The sequence below is a fragment of the Canis lupus genome, chromosome 31, assembly GCF_011100685.1.
Source record: "Canis lupus familiaris isolate Mischka breed German Shepherd chromosome 31, alternate assembly UU_Cfam_GSD_1.0, whole genome shotgun sequence".
NCBI classification, from domain to species: domain Eukaryota; kingdom Metazoa; phylum Chordata; class Mammalia; order Carnivora; family Canidae; genus Canis; species Canis lupus.
Window position 1 is genome coordinate 11926168 of NC_049252.1, and position 16621 is coordinate 11942788.

At 36.2% G+C, this 16621-nt stretch overlaps 1 protein-coding gene and 1 long non-coding RNA gene across 24 annotated transcripts in view; one reads left to right on the top strand and one right to left on the bottom strand.

Annotated features, from left to right (window-relative positions):
• The window catches only part of LOC102154431, a 355562-nt gene that overhangs the window by 117194 nt on the left and 221747 nt on the right, over positions 1-16621 (top strand). For 14 of the 16 annotated variants that reach the window (XR_005382127.1, XR_005382128.1, XR_005382125.1 and 11 more), the window contains exon 2: positions 8067-8240. The exons of 1 other annotated variant lie outside the window; for it this stretch is intronic. This is a non-coding gene — a long non-coding RNA (uncharacterized LOC102154431). Of the gene's footprint in view, positions 1-5215; positions 5358-8066; positions 8241-16621 lie in introns of those variants that run through there. One more of the 16 variants, XR_005382131.1, reaches the window with a different exon arrangement.
• SAMSN1 (SAM domain, SH3 domain and nuclear localization signals 1) overlaps positions 1-16621 on the bottom strand; it is a 269753-nt gene that overhangs the window by 8256 nt on the left and 244876 nt on the right. For all 8 annotated transcript variants that reach the window (XM_038581230.1, XM_038581233.1, XM_038581235.1 and 5 more), the window contains 5 exons: positions 14884-15033; positions 11579-11708; positions 8943-9094; positions 5663-5869; positions 3379-3529 (listed from right to left, as the gene is read on the bottom strand). In XM_038581230.1, coding sequence (XP_038437158.1) covers positions 3379-3529; positions 5663-5869; positions 8943-9094; positions 11579-11708; positions 14884-15033 — 790 coding nt within the window. The remainder of the gene's footprint in view (positions 1-3378; positions 3530-5662; positions 5870-8942; positions 9095-11578; positions 11709-14883; positions 15034-16621) is intronic.

The window sequence follows — 16621 nt, forward strand, 5'->3', positions numbered from 1 at the left end:
CTATGACTGTGACATGCATTTGTTTTTAATAATATCTTAGTTTTACATAACCATATATTCAAGGTCTTTATCATTCAAGGTACATGAAGGTTGTGCGTTTAATCTCTAGCATGGTTGTAGGAGATATGATTCACAGAATAGAGAATAGATAAAAATAAGCATGCATGCAGCAGCATGGTGCCGAATCATCAGAACCCACCATCTTATCAACAAATAGAAGTCATTCTTCTTTATTTCTTGAGCAAAGCAGTTTCATATAAGATAAATAGCTTTCAGTCAAAATAGCCTAACATGCAATATGCATCTTTTTGACATGTATATTCTAGTACTACTTTAGACCGTAAGATTAAAATAAGAAATATCTCAGGGTTGTGTGTTGACAACAAACACTGGTTGCATCGGCAATTTTTTCTATTTTTCATCCCTCGGAATTTGGCTCAGTGTGTGTATGTTTGTGCATTACTGGCTATTATTAAGTGATCAACTTCTAGTGACCTTCAAATACCATTTTCTAAAGCCTTATAAGGGAAATAACTTGTGCTTTTTTATATCAAATGTTGGAAGTCACATCATGCTTTGGAGCTACTGTGTTTTGTTGCCAGGGTATAGTAGAATGTGTTTCTAATAGATGAAGGAGACCAGGTTCTAGATATGTGACTTTGAGAAAGCGACTTAGCTACTCTAGTTTTAGTTTCTCCATCTTGCAAAGGAAACATTTGGGCCAGATGGTTTTTCAAATTACAGCTTGCTCTCATATGATGTTATCTGTACATTATTATTCTTTCATTAACATAGAAAGCAGATGGGGGACAAGGGAGGTGGAATGGAGAAATTAGGTGGACACCATGCACAGCCCAAGTCTTCTGCACTGGATGGATTGTCCCACTGTGGGTCCAGACTGAGCACTGTTTTATGGCTAGAAACCTTTTTCACCCAGGCTCTCTTACCCTTCCCTATTCACCAATCCTGGTGCAATGCAGCCAATATTGCCTTACACTTTTCAGGCAGTAATGTTGCAAGATTTCTGTTCTCACATACTAACTTCTACTTTCTGAGATGGAAAGCTGAACTGAAGCTCCTGAGAAAATTGGCATAGTAGGAAACTTCAATTTTCAGATATTCATTGTTCTTTCTATATTTACCAGTTTGCATGTGTGGAAGAAAGAACGTGGATTTTTATAGCAAGCTGCCTTTGATTAAAACTCCAGCTCTGTTACTTATCTAGCTGTTTTTGGCCTCTTTGAAATTCATCTCTGAAATGTCTTCTCATCTGTGAAATGGACAAATTACCTATACAGATGGGATTATAGAAGAAAAGCAATGTATTTACAACTGCTCAAAAAATACCCTTTTCCCTCCCTATACTTCAACATCAAATTATTCGGAGGGTATTGACAATGATATTGGACATTATCAATTACAAGAAATCTACAGAATCTATTTCTTAGCTTCACATTATTTAGTGAGGAGCCATGCTTTGAAATGACAAGATGTGAAAGAAACTGTCATTCACCCCAAAGATACGCTACATCATTTTACACTGATCAGTTTTGTTTTGGCTTGTCTTATTGGGTATAAATTGGGTTTATACCCAATTTTCTTAAGGTTGACCTTTGTCTACCTCTGTGATGTCAGCCCTCCCTCCCAGCCTCCACAACTTCAAAGGATGCATATAATCACCTGGGCCTAAGATGAAATAAATTCTGCAGGTGTCAAATCAGTCTTAAATGTGAAAACTCTTTGAAAAGGGCAGCCCATGTGGCTCAGCGGTTTAGCGCCACCTTCAGCCAAGGGCCTGATCCTGGAGACTGGGATCGAGTCCCATGTTAGGCTCCCTGCATGGAGCCTGATCCTCCCTCTGCCTCTCTCAGTCTCTTATGAGTAAATAAAATCTTTTAAAAAAGAAAAGGATGAAGATCTATGCAAACTCAGGACAGCAAGTAAGAATGAAGTGAGATGCAGTTTCCAGAAAAGTAAATTTATTCTTACCAGATAAAAGGCCAGTGTATAGACACGTGCTGAGCAACTGTGCCCATTTCGTAGCATATGAGACAAGATATAGGAAAAGCTATTAAGAGACAGTCAGGAGGCCTGGGTCCTAAACACAACTTTCTTCCTTGCTCTCCATCTGGGCTGTTATTTGTAGAAAGTATAGTAACATCACAAACACTGGTGCTGGCTCTTCACAATTTACTGTGTGTGTGAGCTTGGACAAGTTACTTATCTCTCAATTTCTCATTATAAACACAGGACAGGGCAGCCCCGGGACTCAGCGGTTTGGTGCCTTCGGCCTGGGGTATGATCCTGGAGACCCAGGATCGAGTCTGGCGTGGGGCTCCCTGCATGAAGCCTGCTTCTCTCCCTCTCCCTCTCCCTCTGCCTGTGTCTCTGCCTCTCTCTCTCTGTCTGTCATGAATAAATACATAAGATCTTAAGAAAAAAAACAACAACAACACAGAACAGTACTGTCTAACTCACAAAACTGTGGAGCACGTTAATGAAGACAATGTAAAGATCTTGGATCAAAGTTTCACTCTGAGAGCATGTTCAAAAATAGTAATTATTATGAGTAATATTATTTTTGAAAGAGAAAGTTGGATTAGATCTAAATTCTTTTTCATCTTTAAAAGTCACTACGTCCCTCTTTCTTCCTAACAAAATACTTGTGGAGTTTGGTACGTCCTGAGCTCAGGGTTTTAGAAGCCTGACCAGATTTAGTAAGAAGAACATTCAGATTGAGCGCAACTGTAAAAACAAAAGCTATCCAGTCTTTACAAACCCAGTTGGTAAGTGAATGTGCTTGCATTACTCCATCTTCAGTTTACACTTACAAATACAGAGAATCATCTCAGATAATAAAAGTGAGTGCTGAATATTTTTGCAAGTTATTATAACATTTTGAAAGAATACTATAAACACATACAAGATGTGACTATATGGTAATGAAATGAATTTTCCTGTGTGGTGCGAAGGCTCATTAGCTTAGAGCCATGCTCTGCGCTGTTCTACAGAAGTTGCATATGACATATCTCACTAATGGCTCATGCTGTCACTAAATATTTGTCTCTAACTCCTCAGTCTCTGAGAATGCAGACATCCACTTGTGTGTAAATTAATAGCTCTGCAGAATCTAAATGAGATGCCCAGAAAAGTCCCTTCATTTTCTGAGTCCAATAAAGGAAAAAAAAAGTCCTCTTCCTAATTATAGACTTGACTGGGGTTATTGTTTCCAAATATATAAGAAAAAATGTATTTTATGGGAAGGAATACTTTATATGATTCTCCATAAATAAAACCAGAGCTTTGTTTTTAATAATTTTACTATCTATACTGAACTGTGATTTTCAGCTAGGGAGAAAAGTAGGTATGCACACTTACTTTCTTCATCAAGGAGATTTTCAGCAGCTGATAGTAATCTCATCCTGTCTTCTGGGTTTTTAATGTTTAATTCAATGAGATGACTCTCTTTTATATCCTTTAAATCTTCTAGGGTCTCATAACCATTGAGCAAAAGTGTTGAGGTATATTCCTATGGGGAAGAAAAAATATATATAATACAAGCTAGTCAGATTCAAGTATTTTATTTTTAGTTCTCTTTAGATTTAAAGAAACTGTAGAGTGCATATGGAAACGAAAAGCACTGATAGAACTTTTGCTTAACTTTATTTTACTTTGTACTAGTTTTCCACATATGAACTCTAGGGCATTTAAAAGAATATGTTGTAGAATTCTCACCTTTTGGAAGGACAAATGTAAAGAAGAAATAATTACCTTAAGCCATGCAGTGCTAAATCATGGATCAATTAAATAGCTGGATCATTCATCCCATTTGGCACTTTTTCACTTCTCAAATAGCTCAATTGACAAAGATAGCATGTCCTTGCGTCTATCAATAAAATGCTTCTAAAAGAGTAATTATAGTAGTATTTCTGAATCTACATCTTTTCTCTTTTGCTTGCTTACAAAAATATTTACCCTCACTAACTTCTTGGGGTAGTTTAAAAAGTAAATTTGAAACAAGAACAAAAAATAGACTTAGCATTTAGCGAAAGTCATTATATAAAACTAAGGAATTCTAGACTTTCTATTAAAAGTTTTTATTAAGCATAAAAGCACTGTGGTTGGAAAAAGTATTGTTTTCTCAGCATGTGTAGTTTGTCCATCATTTGCATCAATATATATTAATTTAAAATTCATAGGCTTCTGATTTCTGAGTCTGTATGTTATTTATGTAACCTCTGTTCTCTCCAACAGAATAAAAATGCAAAGTGAAGTTGAATGCTTTACAGCTTCCTCAAAACTTTCTTCCATTTTACTTGATCATAATTTCAATATCCTTAGTTTGGTTACTAAAACTGAATAAGAGGAAACATAAAAGTTTTAAGTAATCAGGAAGAATTACTAGCTCCTTTTTACAAAAAAAAAAAAAAAAAGGAGAGAGAGAGAGAGAGAGAGAGAACTACTTCTTTTAAAAATAATGTCTCTTAAAGGAGCACTGAATTAGAGCAGAGAAACCAAAATTCCCATCTGACATAACCATCTGGTTGTGGGTTCCTGACATGGTTATTTCACTTCCTTAGACCTTGGTTTTCTCATAGGTCACAGAACAAACAAAAAGAAGAAGCAGGGCTTAAACTTATACTTAATCCAAGCAGTACCCTATTTGGGCAGCGCCAGTAGAAATATAGGAAGGCCTGGGTAGTGTGTCTACAGACAAGAGTATAACTAGATCATTCAGAAGAAACAATTAAGGAGAGTTTAATTGGCTTTGACAAGGCAACCCTTGATGAATTTTGAAAACTATCAAAGTACTGCTGCATTAATATTAGAAATGGATTACAAAACAGTTAATTGAGTGAGGCTAGGTAAATTGTATGTACACACCATTTAACAAGGTAGATATTTCATAAAAACTTTGCTAATGTAACAAGAAAATAATTGGATTATAAATATAAACAACACAGTTTCCTTAGCACACTCATCATGGGGGCTTAATGATCATTATTTCCTAAGAAATTGCTTTTGAAACGATTATGTTTAGTTATCTTCTCTTGACTTGCTTTTGATCTCTGCCCTATAGAAAATGTAATTTTCTTTCCATTTTTCCTTTCAGTTCTCTGGATTTTTACCTTTACTCTTCATATTCTGTCATTCTCACTTACTTGTTTTCTTTGGGCCTTTTATTCTCCTAGGTATTTTTCATTTTTCACTGCATTTTCTCAACATTAATCTCTACTGTCACTGCTAAGTACCATTAGAGTTTAGTCCAAGGGATGTTATATCAAGACTTGTCCTTGCATAATAAAAGTAATAAAAGAAAATAAGAAGTCTTCTTGGAAAACAGACTTTCCTTTGCTGTAAGTCCTATTTTTTTTTTAAAGATTTTATTTATTTATTCATGAGAGATAGAGAGAGAGAGAGAAAGATGGGGGCAGAGACACAGGCAGAGGGAGAAGCAGGCTCCATGCAGGGAGCCTGATGCAGGACTCAATCCCGGGGCTCCAGGATCATGCCCTGGGTCAAAGGCAGGCGCTGAACTGCTGAGCCACCCAGGGTTCCCCATAAGTCCTATATTTTTAAACACTATACAAACATTAATCCATTTTCCTCAGTTATTCCATCTAGATGCCACCAAAATCAAATAGGTCACAGGTTTGCTAACCTGAAGGTGAATCCTCTCTAAGAACTCCTGCAGAGTCTTGGGTTTTTCCTTTCCACTCTTTCGGTGGGCCTTTATTTTCTTGGGGGCTGCTTCCTCTTCTGAGATGACATCCACATAAATAAATTTGAAGTTTCCCACCTTATTGTTCAACATTCCTGTCCACATCCCCATTGGTGTTTTGCAGATAATGTCTATGATGTCTCCTTTCTAAAAAACAAAGAAACATACCAAATGAGTTTTCAGAGAACTTTGGTGTTGCGACAATTAGTAAAAAGAATGGAATCCTAGAAAATTAGAATAATGAGGGAATATGACAAGGGAGGTTACTGATAACAGAAATAAATCTAAGAGAAAATTTCTTTTAAAAGTCCAAGGGAACTATTCACTAGTAATAATGAGGAAAATTTCAGCAGGCTTGAAGAAAAGCTCTTACATGCATTTGATGACGTCTGTATGTCTTTGTTATATCAATTTATGAATGTATAGGGCACAATGGAATTTACAAAATACTTTTGCCTATAGTAAGTCATTTTATGCCTATAACACACTTCTTAGGTACATATACAAGGTATCATTATTACTCTAAATATTATAGAAAAGAAATACAAACATTAAATAACTTTCCAGAACTCATGGCAGTTGTCTGAACCCAAGAATGATGCTTTTTTCATTCATTTTGTCAAAGCAATCAATATATGGCAAAGTTCAAGCCATCATTCCTGGACAGAATCCCAAATAGGGAAGGGAAAGAAAAAGAAGTCTATCTCTGTCCATGCTTCTAGTTCATCTGAAAAATTTATCTACGTAAAAACAAAGACATCTAAAGTATTGCATTCATCTAAAATAATGAAACTGTTAAGAACTTTGTATAATCTAAATATGTAACAAAAGTATGTGTATACTAAGGATAAATTATGCTACTGAATTATTATTATTAATATTATTAGAGAAGAAATACTTAGATTGAGCTTCACAACGAAGTTTGGATAGAAGTATGAATGAAGCACATTAGGATGGACAAACCAATTGGTCTTTTTCTTTATTCACATCTGAGACTCTAATTGGCTACTGGCTGGCAGTTACTGGCAAGAGTAGAAAACCAACAAGGGTACATCTTTGTAAAGAAAATTGATTTCTATGTAAATACAGTGCCTACATTTAAAAGTCATATTTCCTCCTTTGAGACTTAAAAGTTTCTACCCCAGAGAGGAAATTATAGATTCTGATTTTTTGTTGCTGTTGTCATTTGAGGGGTCTACCCTCAAACAAACAAAACATTTAGTTTGCTACTAAAAATATTTTTTTGCCTGTTCTATGAATATGTATTCTTCCATCTAAAACACAAATTGTATTTTTAATAGTAGGATTCAATGTGATTAAAAGATTTGTTTTTCTGAGTTGTGATCGTCTGCTGGTCTGACCCTATAAGCTTTTCATCTAATTCTTCCTGCCTTTAACTATGGGGAATCAAATCCTGGGCTAGATGGGATCAGCTAAGCAGACCTAGAAAATCCCCAGAAGCTCTAGGGGAAGTTTCTAAGCATGGGAGCTCTCTGCTGCATCCTTCCTATTATCCTCTAAACTTATAAAAAGTATACATTCCAGGAAAGCCCACAGGTCACCAAGCAAAGACCAATTTCATTGTGGATAAGATCCTCGATATAAACCATAACATTCAATCCTCAGTGGTAACTGTGGGATTCTTATTGTGTCCTACAAGAGCTCTACAAATATCATCTTAGGCAATATAAATGGTGGTGCACTGGCATGGTATTATAGGGAAGGCGAAAAGCTATCCCGAGTCAAAATGTGTTCAATTTATTCCCTTCTACACTCTACCTCCAACAATGGTTACTAGGCTACAAACATTCCTTCCTCAAGACCTGAACTTAGACTTCAAATCAATTCGTAGAAATGACTAAGGAGCTATCAAGAATAATGTTTTCCTCATTCTCTGACCTTACTCTGATTTGTTACAATAGAAGGGATAAAGAGAAGAGCAGAGTGTCTTGAGTGTTAAATAATAGTACCAATACTTCATAACTTATATAATTATTGGTTAACATTAGCTTGGTGTTGATAGTATAGAAAAGTCATAGTTTCTGTCCTTTTAGCTATATCAGCCTGTGTTACTCAGAGGAATAATTTAACATGTATAAAATAGTTTAGCACAATTGCAACAGCACCTTCCCTTTAGTATGAGTAGGACTATGAAAGTGATGGATTTCACACCCATGATTATGTTGTATTATATGCCACAAGGGACATGTGCAAATGTAATTAATGTCCCAAATTAGTTAATTTTGTAATTAAGTGGGAGATTATCTGAGTGTTTCTGACTTATCAGGTAGGAGCTTTTAAAAATAAAGAGATTAGAAATATGAGTGAGCGTTTCTCCCTGCAGGCTATGAAGGAGCAAACTGCCATGTTGTACAGAGGATCATGGCCTGCAACCTTCAGTGTCTAAGAGTGGCTCCCAGGCAATATCCAGCAAGAAAGCAGGAACCTCAGTCTTACAACCGCAAGCAACTGAATTCTGCCAATAGCCATGAGCTTGGAATAGGACCCTGAGCCCCAGGTGAGATCACAGCCCCAGCTGTCATCTTGATTTTAGCCCAGTGAGACCTTGAGCAGTGAATGCAGTTGAGCCATGACCAAAATGTTTGACCCATAGAACTGTGAGGTAGTATGTTTGTTTTGTTTAAAGTCCCTGAGTTTGTGGAAATTTGTTACACAGCAATAGAAAATGAATATAGAGAATAAGAGTAAAAAAGAGGGAATTGGGGAGGGAATATCATTGGGAGAAAGATGTCTGGTTATTCATGGCCACCAACTTAAGTATTGAAATTGCCCGGCCAAGTCTGGTTCCCAAGGGAGGTGCTTTGAGGGGCTCTTGCCTGCTATCACCATCTTTTCTCTCTCTCCTTTTACTCCAGCAAAGAATCAGACAGAGCCAGGCACCTCCAGTAACCTGTGAGGCTTTAGGCTTTAGGCTTACAGAAAAAAATGTAGACAATTTTTTCTCCCCTGATAGGTTCAGACTCTGCATTACCTACATAATAGCAGCTTATGCTGTAGCCTCAGCAGACTGATTCCCCTCTCCCACCTCTCATGTTTTGTTCAAATTCTTGCCACCATAACCCAGTTGTCAGTTCTAAGGCTGGGAAGAACATACTCACCACCACCCCCACCCCACTTCCCAGTGCTTGCACTTCCTGACACAGATCATACAACGAGCACTAGACAAGCCATACAGGATGCAGATAGGATGTGCACATACCTTGATTTTGAGGGAGTCGGTGTCGTAGGGGCTTGGTGTAAAATCGGTATGTACTCTGGCACGGCCACAGAATGGTCCAGAGTAGGGGCCATCATCATCAAGTCGAAAGCTATCCCGGTTACTTGTACCATCTGAACAGCTTGTTATTCCGCCTAATGAAGGCAAAGCAGAGGTTAAACAGTTCTCACTGAAGGCTCCTCACATTCTGAACCATCGTTTGCATAGAGCTAAGCAGGGAGAATACTCAAGCACTGGAGGCAAGACTTTTGAGAGGGTTCTAAGTGATGGATCCCTATTCTTTCTGCCCCCCAGTCACTCTCCATCAGTGACCTCTGTCCTCTGAGCCACTTCTGAACTTTCTCCAGCCAATCTGACCCTTCCTCAACCACGAACCCAAATACCCTGTCACTTCAGTCTCTGTGATCTGATCCAGTAGCACAGTGTTTTGAGGATTAAACACTTGCTAAAAAGGTAGACGATATAGACTTAACTCCATGTACAGGCCAGACAATTAATTTTGTACCTGTAAACAAAAACAGAATCATACAGTAGCAGTTTGATCTCTATGTGCTACTGATCACAAGTGGTCAAAGCATGAGACTATAGGGTTCCCTACACTTATCACAATGTAGCTAGAATGTTGTCCCAAATATCCTATTATATATCCAAATCCATTGTGAAGCAACATCTCTATGCATGAAAGGTAGCACTTTTGCTTGTTGTGTGAATGTGAAGGAAAGAGGAAGCATGTTCCAGGGTCTGTACTCCCAAGTGGTTCTAAACTTTCTAAACTGGGCTTTTAAAACTGCTCCAAATCCTTGTTCTCTGGTCCTTTTCCCTTCTAAGTTTGAACCTCAAGAGAAAAAAAAGGAAAAGCAATTCCATTTTTGCTGCCTGCAAGATAGAGGCAAGAACAGCTCTGAGCGGAAGTAACTCTCAGTTTCTCCACCACTCACATTTCTCCTTCCATCTGGCCTTTCAGTGCTCTGTTTATGGCAAAAACAGCCCTGGTTTCTCTACCATTTATTCAAATAATTATGGAAAAAGGGAAAGAACCTTAGAGATGTTCCATATTGAGTACGAACCGGTATGAGAAAGGGTGAGCTGCATGTAATCTCATAAATTAAGTTGTACATGACAACAGCTAAATGGGCCACCATCTCCTTACACCTTCCCTTCCGTGGCCACCCCTGGCCCTGGCTTTTCATGGTACATTCCAGTTAGTAAAATTCTATCCACATTCAGCATTACAATTTAGAATTTTAAAACTTCCAGCAGAAGTGAATACTAATGAAATCTGAATTTCACACATGCAAAAATATATCCTTCAAATGTTTCTACATTAGTTTTTTTCCCCACAAAATAACTGTTCTTCAGCCAATAGGAAAATAGGAATAAAATTCAGGATATCTGAAACATCTGGTCTTTGCGATCTATCTTCAAATAACGGAAACAGTTGATTTAAAAGGAAATGAAAAATAAACTTTGCAAAAAAAAAGAAAACATGTAAAAGCCCTGAAAATATCAGAGGGATGTATAACAGTGTACACATAAAAAAGTTATAAGGCACTCTGCCGTATCAGTAGTTTCATCCAAATATCATAGCAGGATATGTGACTGAAACCTGAATGACTTCCTTCTTAGAAACAATGATTTTAGAAAATCCTGTTTGACACATGCTGCTTCCTTTCTGTCACCTAATTGGTGATATTCCTTCTATTTGGTATTTACATAGTATTTCATTCTTTACTCACTAATGCTGGGTGGACACCTAAAAAGTAAATGTCATGATTGATGCATATGTCTTGATATTTTCAGAGTACTACAGGCAAAATGGAATGAAAAGGAAGGAAAGAAGTGAGAGACGACAGGAGAGGGAAAAAAGAAAGAGAAGAAAGGAAGGAGGGAGGAGAGAAAGAAGGAAGAAGAGAAGGAGGAACGAGGAAAAAGGAGGATTAAAGAAAGGCAAAGGAAGGAGAAAGGGTGGGATGGAAGAAGAGAGAGAACAGGATTTTATTTACCTGAATACACCAAGTCATTTAAAAACTTTTGACCCAAGATAATGCTAGTTCTCCTAAGCATATGTTTTTATTTTAGGGATATAGATTTAGTCACCTAACATGATCATTTTAAGGCATATCCCCAAGACCCCTGCTGACTACAGTTTTAAAAGTTTCAAAATAATACATAATTCTATCGGATGTATTGTGTATCATTTTAAACAACAGCAGCAACTCTGTGGATTCAGCAATCCTACATTTTCACTATTTCTCTTATCAAGTAGCTAAAACATTTTTGTTAATTTGATAAGCCCCACAGAAGCAAATCTGTTGTTGTTGGTTTTCATTTGAATTTATTTCTTTTTTATTGTTTTTTTATTTTAATTCCAGTATTATTAACATACAGTGTCATATCAGTTTCAGGTGTGCAGTATAGCGATTTAACATTTCAATACATTGCGTTACACAGTGCCCATCACAGTAAGTGCACTCTTTAGTCCCCATCACTACGTCACTCATCTCTCCATCTACCTCCCCTCTGGTAACCATCAGTTTGCTCTCTGTAGTTAAAATCTACTGCTTTTAGTTAATTCAGCCCTCCCAGTTAGTATCTTGTCCCGTATTCTAAAGGCTTACTTGATGAACTCTGCCCACTGTAGAGACTATCCATGGAGTCACTGGCTTTAAGAGAGATCTTCTCTGTGTGAAATCCAATCATTGGGTCACTGTTCCGATATGGGACGGCATCCTCTCCATCTTCCTCATCCTTCAGAAAAATATATCAGAGGTTAAGTGCAGAGAACAGATTTCCATGGATATTGTGCATTGATTTAACAAACAAGACATATTTTAGCAATAAAATACTTAGGAATACATCAGCATAAAATATGAGAATCATTAATCTTTAGTTGAATTTCTAGCAAAACATGTTATATTTGGAAAAGTTCTTTAGATGAAACATTCACATTATGGAATTCAACTGAAATTATAATAGTTCATTTTGTAAATTAGGATGAATGTCATATCCAGACTATTTAATCAGAAATGTTAGATTTATTAACATCTATGCTTTATCTATTAAAGCACTTTTATTTCTTCATGTTCTCCTTATCATCTATTTACCACCGTTACTAATCCTTTGAGATCTGATATTTCAAGTTTAAATTCTGCATAGTTGTTTCATGTCAGTTATTTGCACCCTACCAGATCACTAGATATGAATAAAACATGCACATTTTGCAATTCTAAAGCAAAGCTTATCTAAGAAGCTTTACAAATCTCATACTGAGCTTGCACACCTAGTCAAGTGAAAAGCAAATCCTGCATAAAATTAGGAAAGACAGAGAATTTCAAAACAAATTACATCTGCTTGAAAACATCTCAAATGTCTTCCATATTTAGATGGTTTGAACAAAACCTATAAATTTCTTAATATTCATGAAAATGTAATTCAATATTCCTCATTTATGAGCATTTCTAAACATTGATAAAACTTCATAATACATATATATACTCAGTTTGATTCTCTGCTTTTATCCATTCCTTTATTCATTTGTTCAGTCATTCAACACAAGTTTATAGAACACCTTGTAAGTACCTGGCACTGTTTTGGGAACTGGGGATACATAGTAAACAAGATCACAGAGTCCCCACCTCTCATAAGATACATTTTAGTGTGTTAGGCTCTGGTGTTTGTATATGTATGTGTGGTTAGTGTTTGAGGAGGTGTGTACAAACAAAACGCAAAAGAAAATTTCAGGGAATAAGTGAAGGAAATAAAACTGAGTGATGTGAGAGGATGAGCTACTAGGATTAGGGTTAGGGGAAGGTTAGCTGATTTAGATGGAGTAGCCTCCAAAGACCTCCTCTATACCATAATAATGCTCTGAATTATTGACCTGAATGTTAAGATGTAACTTATGTAAACATTTAGAGGCAGTTTTCCAAGTAAAAGGAATAGCAGGAACAAAATAACTAAACTCAGAATTAGCTTGGGTTGTGAATGGAAAGACCAGGCCAATGCAGCTGCAGCTGAGTGAGAGCAAGGACAGTATTAGGAAATGAGCTCAGAGAAGCAGACTGGAGCCAGATTAGGAAAAGCTTTATAGACCATGTGTGATGGTCATGGAAATGTGTCACTCAGATCTTTTGCTGCGAGACCCTTTAGTAACAGTCCTAGCTACTGAATCCAGCACTGTGCCTGCATGGAAGCCATGCTCTCTGCGAATGACTGAACCAGTGGGGGTAACTTTCTGGTGGGATATAGGGCTCCTGTAATGAAAAACTGGTTCAAAGACTATCTACCAACCTGGCTAAAGCTTTCTTCCTCTCCTTTCATAGGTATCAAACTTGCACTGTTGTCTGAAGGCTTCCCTATCAATTCTTGTTTCTTTATCTTTCACAGGTATTTCCCTGATAATCTTTGGTGTATCCATTGCTTTCTTATGGTCTGCTTCTTAGAGGATTGGAATAAATCTATTATAATATGGGAATGCATTGTGAAAGCATTGTAAAATTTTAACCAAGGGACATGATGTGTTCTAAATTCCCCTTTAAATCTCTCTGGATTTCATGTGGAGAATGGCTTTAATGGAGGCAGGAGTGGAAGAAAGACGACCAATTAGGTGGTTATCATGGCAGTGTAGGCAAGTTGTTGTTCAGTGTAATAGAATTGGGAGTCAGAAATAAACCCAAGTATTTGTGATCCATATAATTATGACCATGTATTTATTATCAATTGATTTTCAACAGGGGTGCCAAAAAAATACAATAATTGTCCTTTTAACAAATTAATGTTGTGACAACTGGATATCTAATTTGAAAGAATGAAGACAGACTCCTACCACTTGAAAGAAAAATTGTTAATAATCATACACCAAAATTTATGAGCTACAAGTGTAAGCTCTTAGAAAAAAATATGGGAGAAAATCTTTGTAATCTTAGGTTAAGCAACAGTTTTCTTTTTTTCTCTTTTTTTTAAGCAACAGTTTTTTAAATGCAGTGGTAAAAGTTCAAATGACAAAAAAAAGATAAATTGTGTTATATCAAATTATAAATATTTGTGCTGCAAATGATAGCATCAAAAAGTAAAAATACAATCCAGAGGAGAAAATATATCATATTGCAAATCATATATCTGATTACATTAAGGGTATATTTTTAAAAAGCTTAAAAATCAACAATGAAAACCCCCCAAATCACCAAAGTAAAAAATGGGGAAAGGATTTGAGTAAACATTTTTTTAAAGAAGATATACAAATGGCTCATAAGAACACGACAAGATCTCAACATAATTAGTCATCAGGGAAGTGCAAATCAAAGCCACATTGAAATCCCATTTCACACCTAGTAGGAAGACTAGCATCAAAAAGACAGTAACAAGTGTTGACAAACGTGGAGATATTGGAACCCTCACACATTGCTAGTGGGAATGTAAAATGATGCAACTGCTTTGGGAAGCAGGTTGCCAATTTCTCAAAATATCAGATAATTACCATATACCCAAGAGAAACAAAAGAATATTTTCACATAAAAACTCATAAATATTCATAGCAGCATTATTTACAATAGCCAGAAAGTGAAAACAACTCAGTATGTATCAACTGATGAAAGGGAAAATAAAGTGTAGTCTATGTATATAATGGAATATTATTTGGCAATAAAAAGAAATGATGTACTGATGTTTGTTATATGACATACTGTTCTTCATATATTACATGTGTGGTCTTTCTGAGCCCCCATTTCCTCTATTAATATAGGAATAATAATATTTTGTTTTGTTTTCCTACCTAACTTCTGGGCACAATTACTGAGGGAGAAAGTAAATGTTGAAGTACTTTTTAAAGCACCAAGTAATTTTTTGTCTAGAAGAAGAGTCTGTTGACTATTTTAAGAAAAAAATTAATAGAAAAATACAAAAAAAATTAACAGAGTACGCTTACCTTTTCTTCAGAGAGGGCTTTGATGTACTTTTTACTCACTTTTTTCTTCATTGTCCAGGAAATAGCTCTCATTTTTTTCCCTAAACCCCCTCCATTATTTGAAGTTTTACTTTGTTCTCCACTTTCATTTATGGGTTCTCCTTCATATACCTAGTTAGAATTATTTACAAAAGACAGAATAATAATAAAAATCATTGATCTGAAAACATTATTAAAGAGAAGATTCCAAATTTTTGGACCCATATATATTGTGTACAGCAGCCTCCAAAACTTCAGTTGGGATATAATACATATTTTTAAAGTTGCCCAAGCCTGGTTACGTATGTGACAAACTCAGAAAATAAAACTTGTGATGTCAAAGGACCTGAGCTTCACATGTAAAATTTGTTTCAAAGAATTTTAGCCATTCTTTAAATAGCTCCACAGTAGAGCCACTTTAATTTTTCCCACTTTTGTGATGGGCAAAATGGAATTGAATGATTGGCATAATGAGTGATTAAATCTACATAAATGGGAGATATTTTATTGGGGGCTTTAGAAAGGTGACAGCATGTATTCATGCTGAATGGGCACTAAACTAATCCTCTTATTCTTTCTTTAGAAAGAATATCCTCTATTCTTCCTTTATTCTCTCTTTATTCATTCTAGAAAATGAAATGGTCATTTTTTAAAATATTTTATTTATTTACTTGAGAGAGAGTGACAACACAGGTGGGGAGCAGCAGGCAGAGGGAGAAGCAGGCTCCCACTGAACATGAGCCTGACATGGAGCTCGATCCCAGGACCCTGGGATCATGACCTGAGCCAAAGGCAGACACTCAACCAACTGGGCCCCCCAGGTGTCCCAAAATGGTCATTTAAAAATTTTTTTTGGAGTTAAGTAAATCCACTGAGAAAGTGCAGTTTTTTCTTCTTGCAGGGAAGTGCCTCATGCATATTTTCCATATTCTCAAGCAATAGTAAATGTGAACTTGGTCTAGCCATTAGTATAGAAATCTTCACGTAATTCACATGTAACTAATTCTTCTAGGTATTTAAATTAAGATTACCTGATAATATATTTGTTTGTTTGATTGATTATTGCCTGCATCTCTCACTGTAAGGTATGCTCCATGAGACTAGAGATTTTATATTTTTTTTATTTATTCTGAAAGTCTAGAACACTTCCAGGAACATAACTGACACTTGATTTTTTAGAATAAGCAAAACTTCTCATGTAGAACTTTGGAGTGATTTTTTTCTTAAAGGACATAATTGGGTTATATATCCTTAATATCTTAGATTTCAAGAAAGTACTCTTTAGGTGCATCTATTTTAGCATTGCCCACTGTTCTTGATGGGTGGGCAGACAGATATTTCCTGAATTTTAAATAAAAAATAAAGGGAAACTTCTCTTTAGTGAACTTGAATATTTAATTTTTATTTATTTATTTTTAAGATTTACTTATTTATACTAGAGAAAGAAGGTGTGTGCAGGGGGTGGACAGAAAAAGAGGGAGAAGAGAGAGTCTCAAGCAGGCCCAGCACAGGGCTTGATCTCACCACACTGAGATCATAACCTGAGCCAAAGTCAAGAGTCGGACTCAATTGACTGAGCCACCCAGAATCTCCTTGAATATTTTAATATAAAGGTTTAACAACATAGTTAATAAAATTATTAATCAATATTATGTTTTGCTTCATATCTTATGCCAAATTACCTATGATAAATATGAATGGACAGCAGATTTAAGTCCTC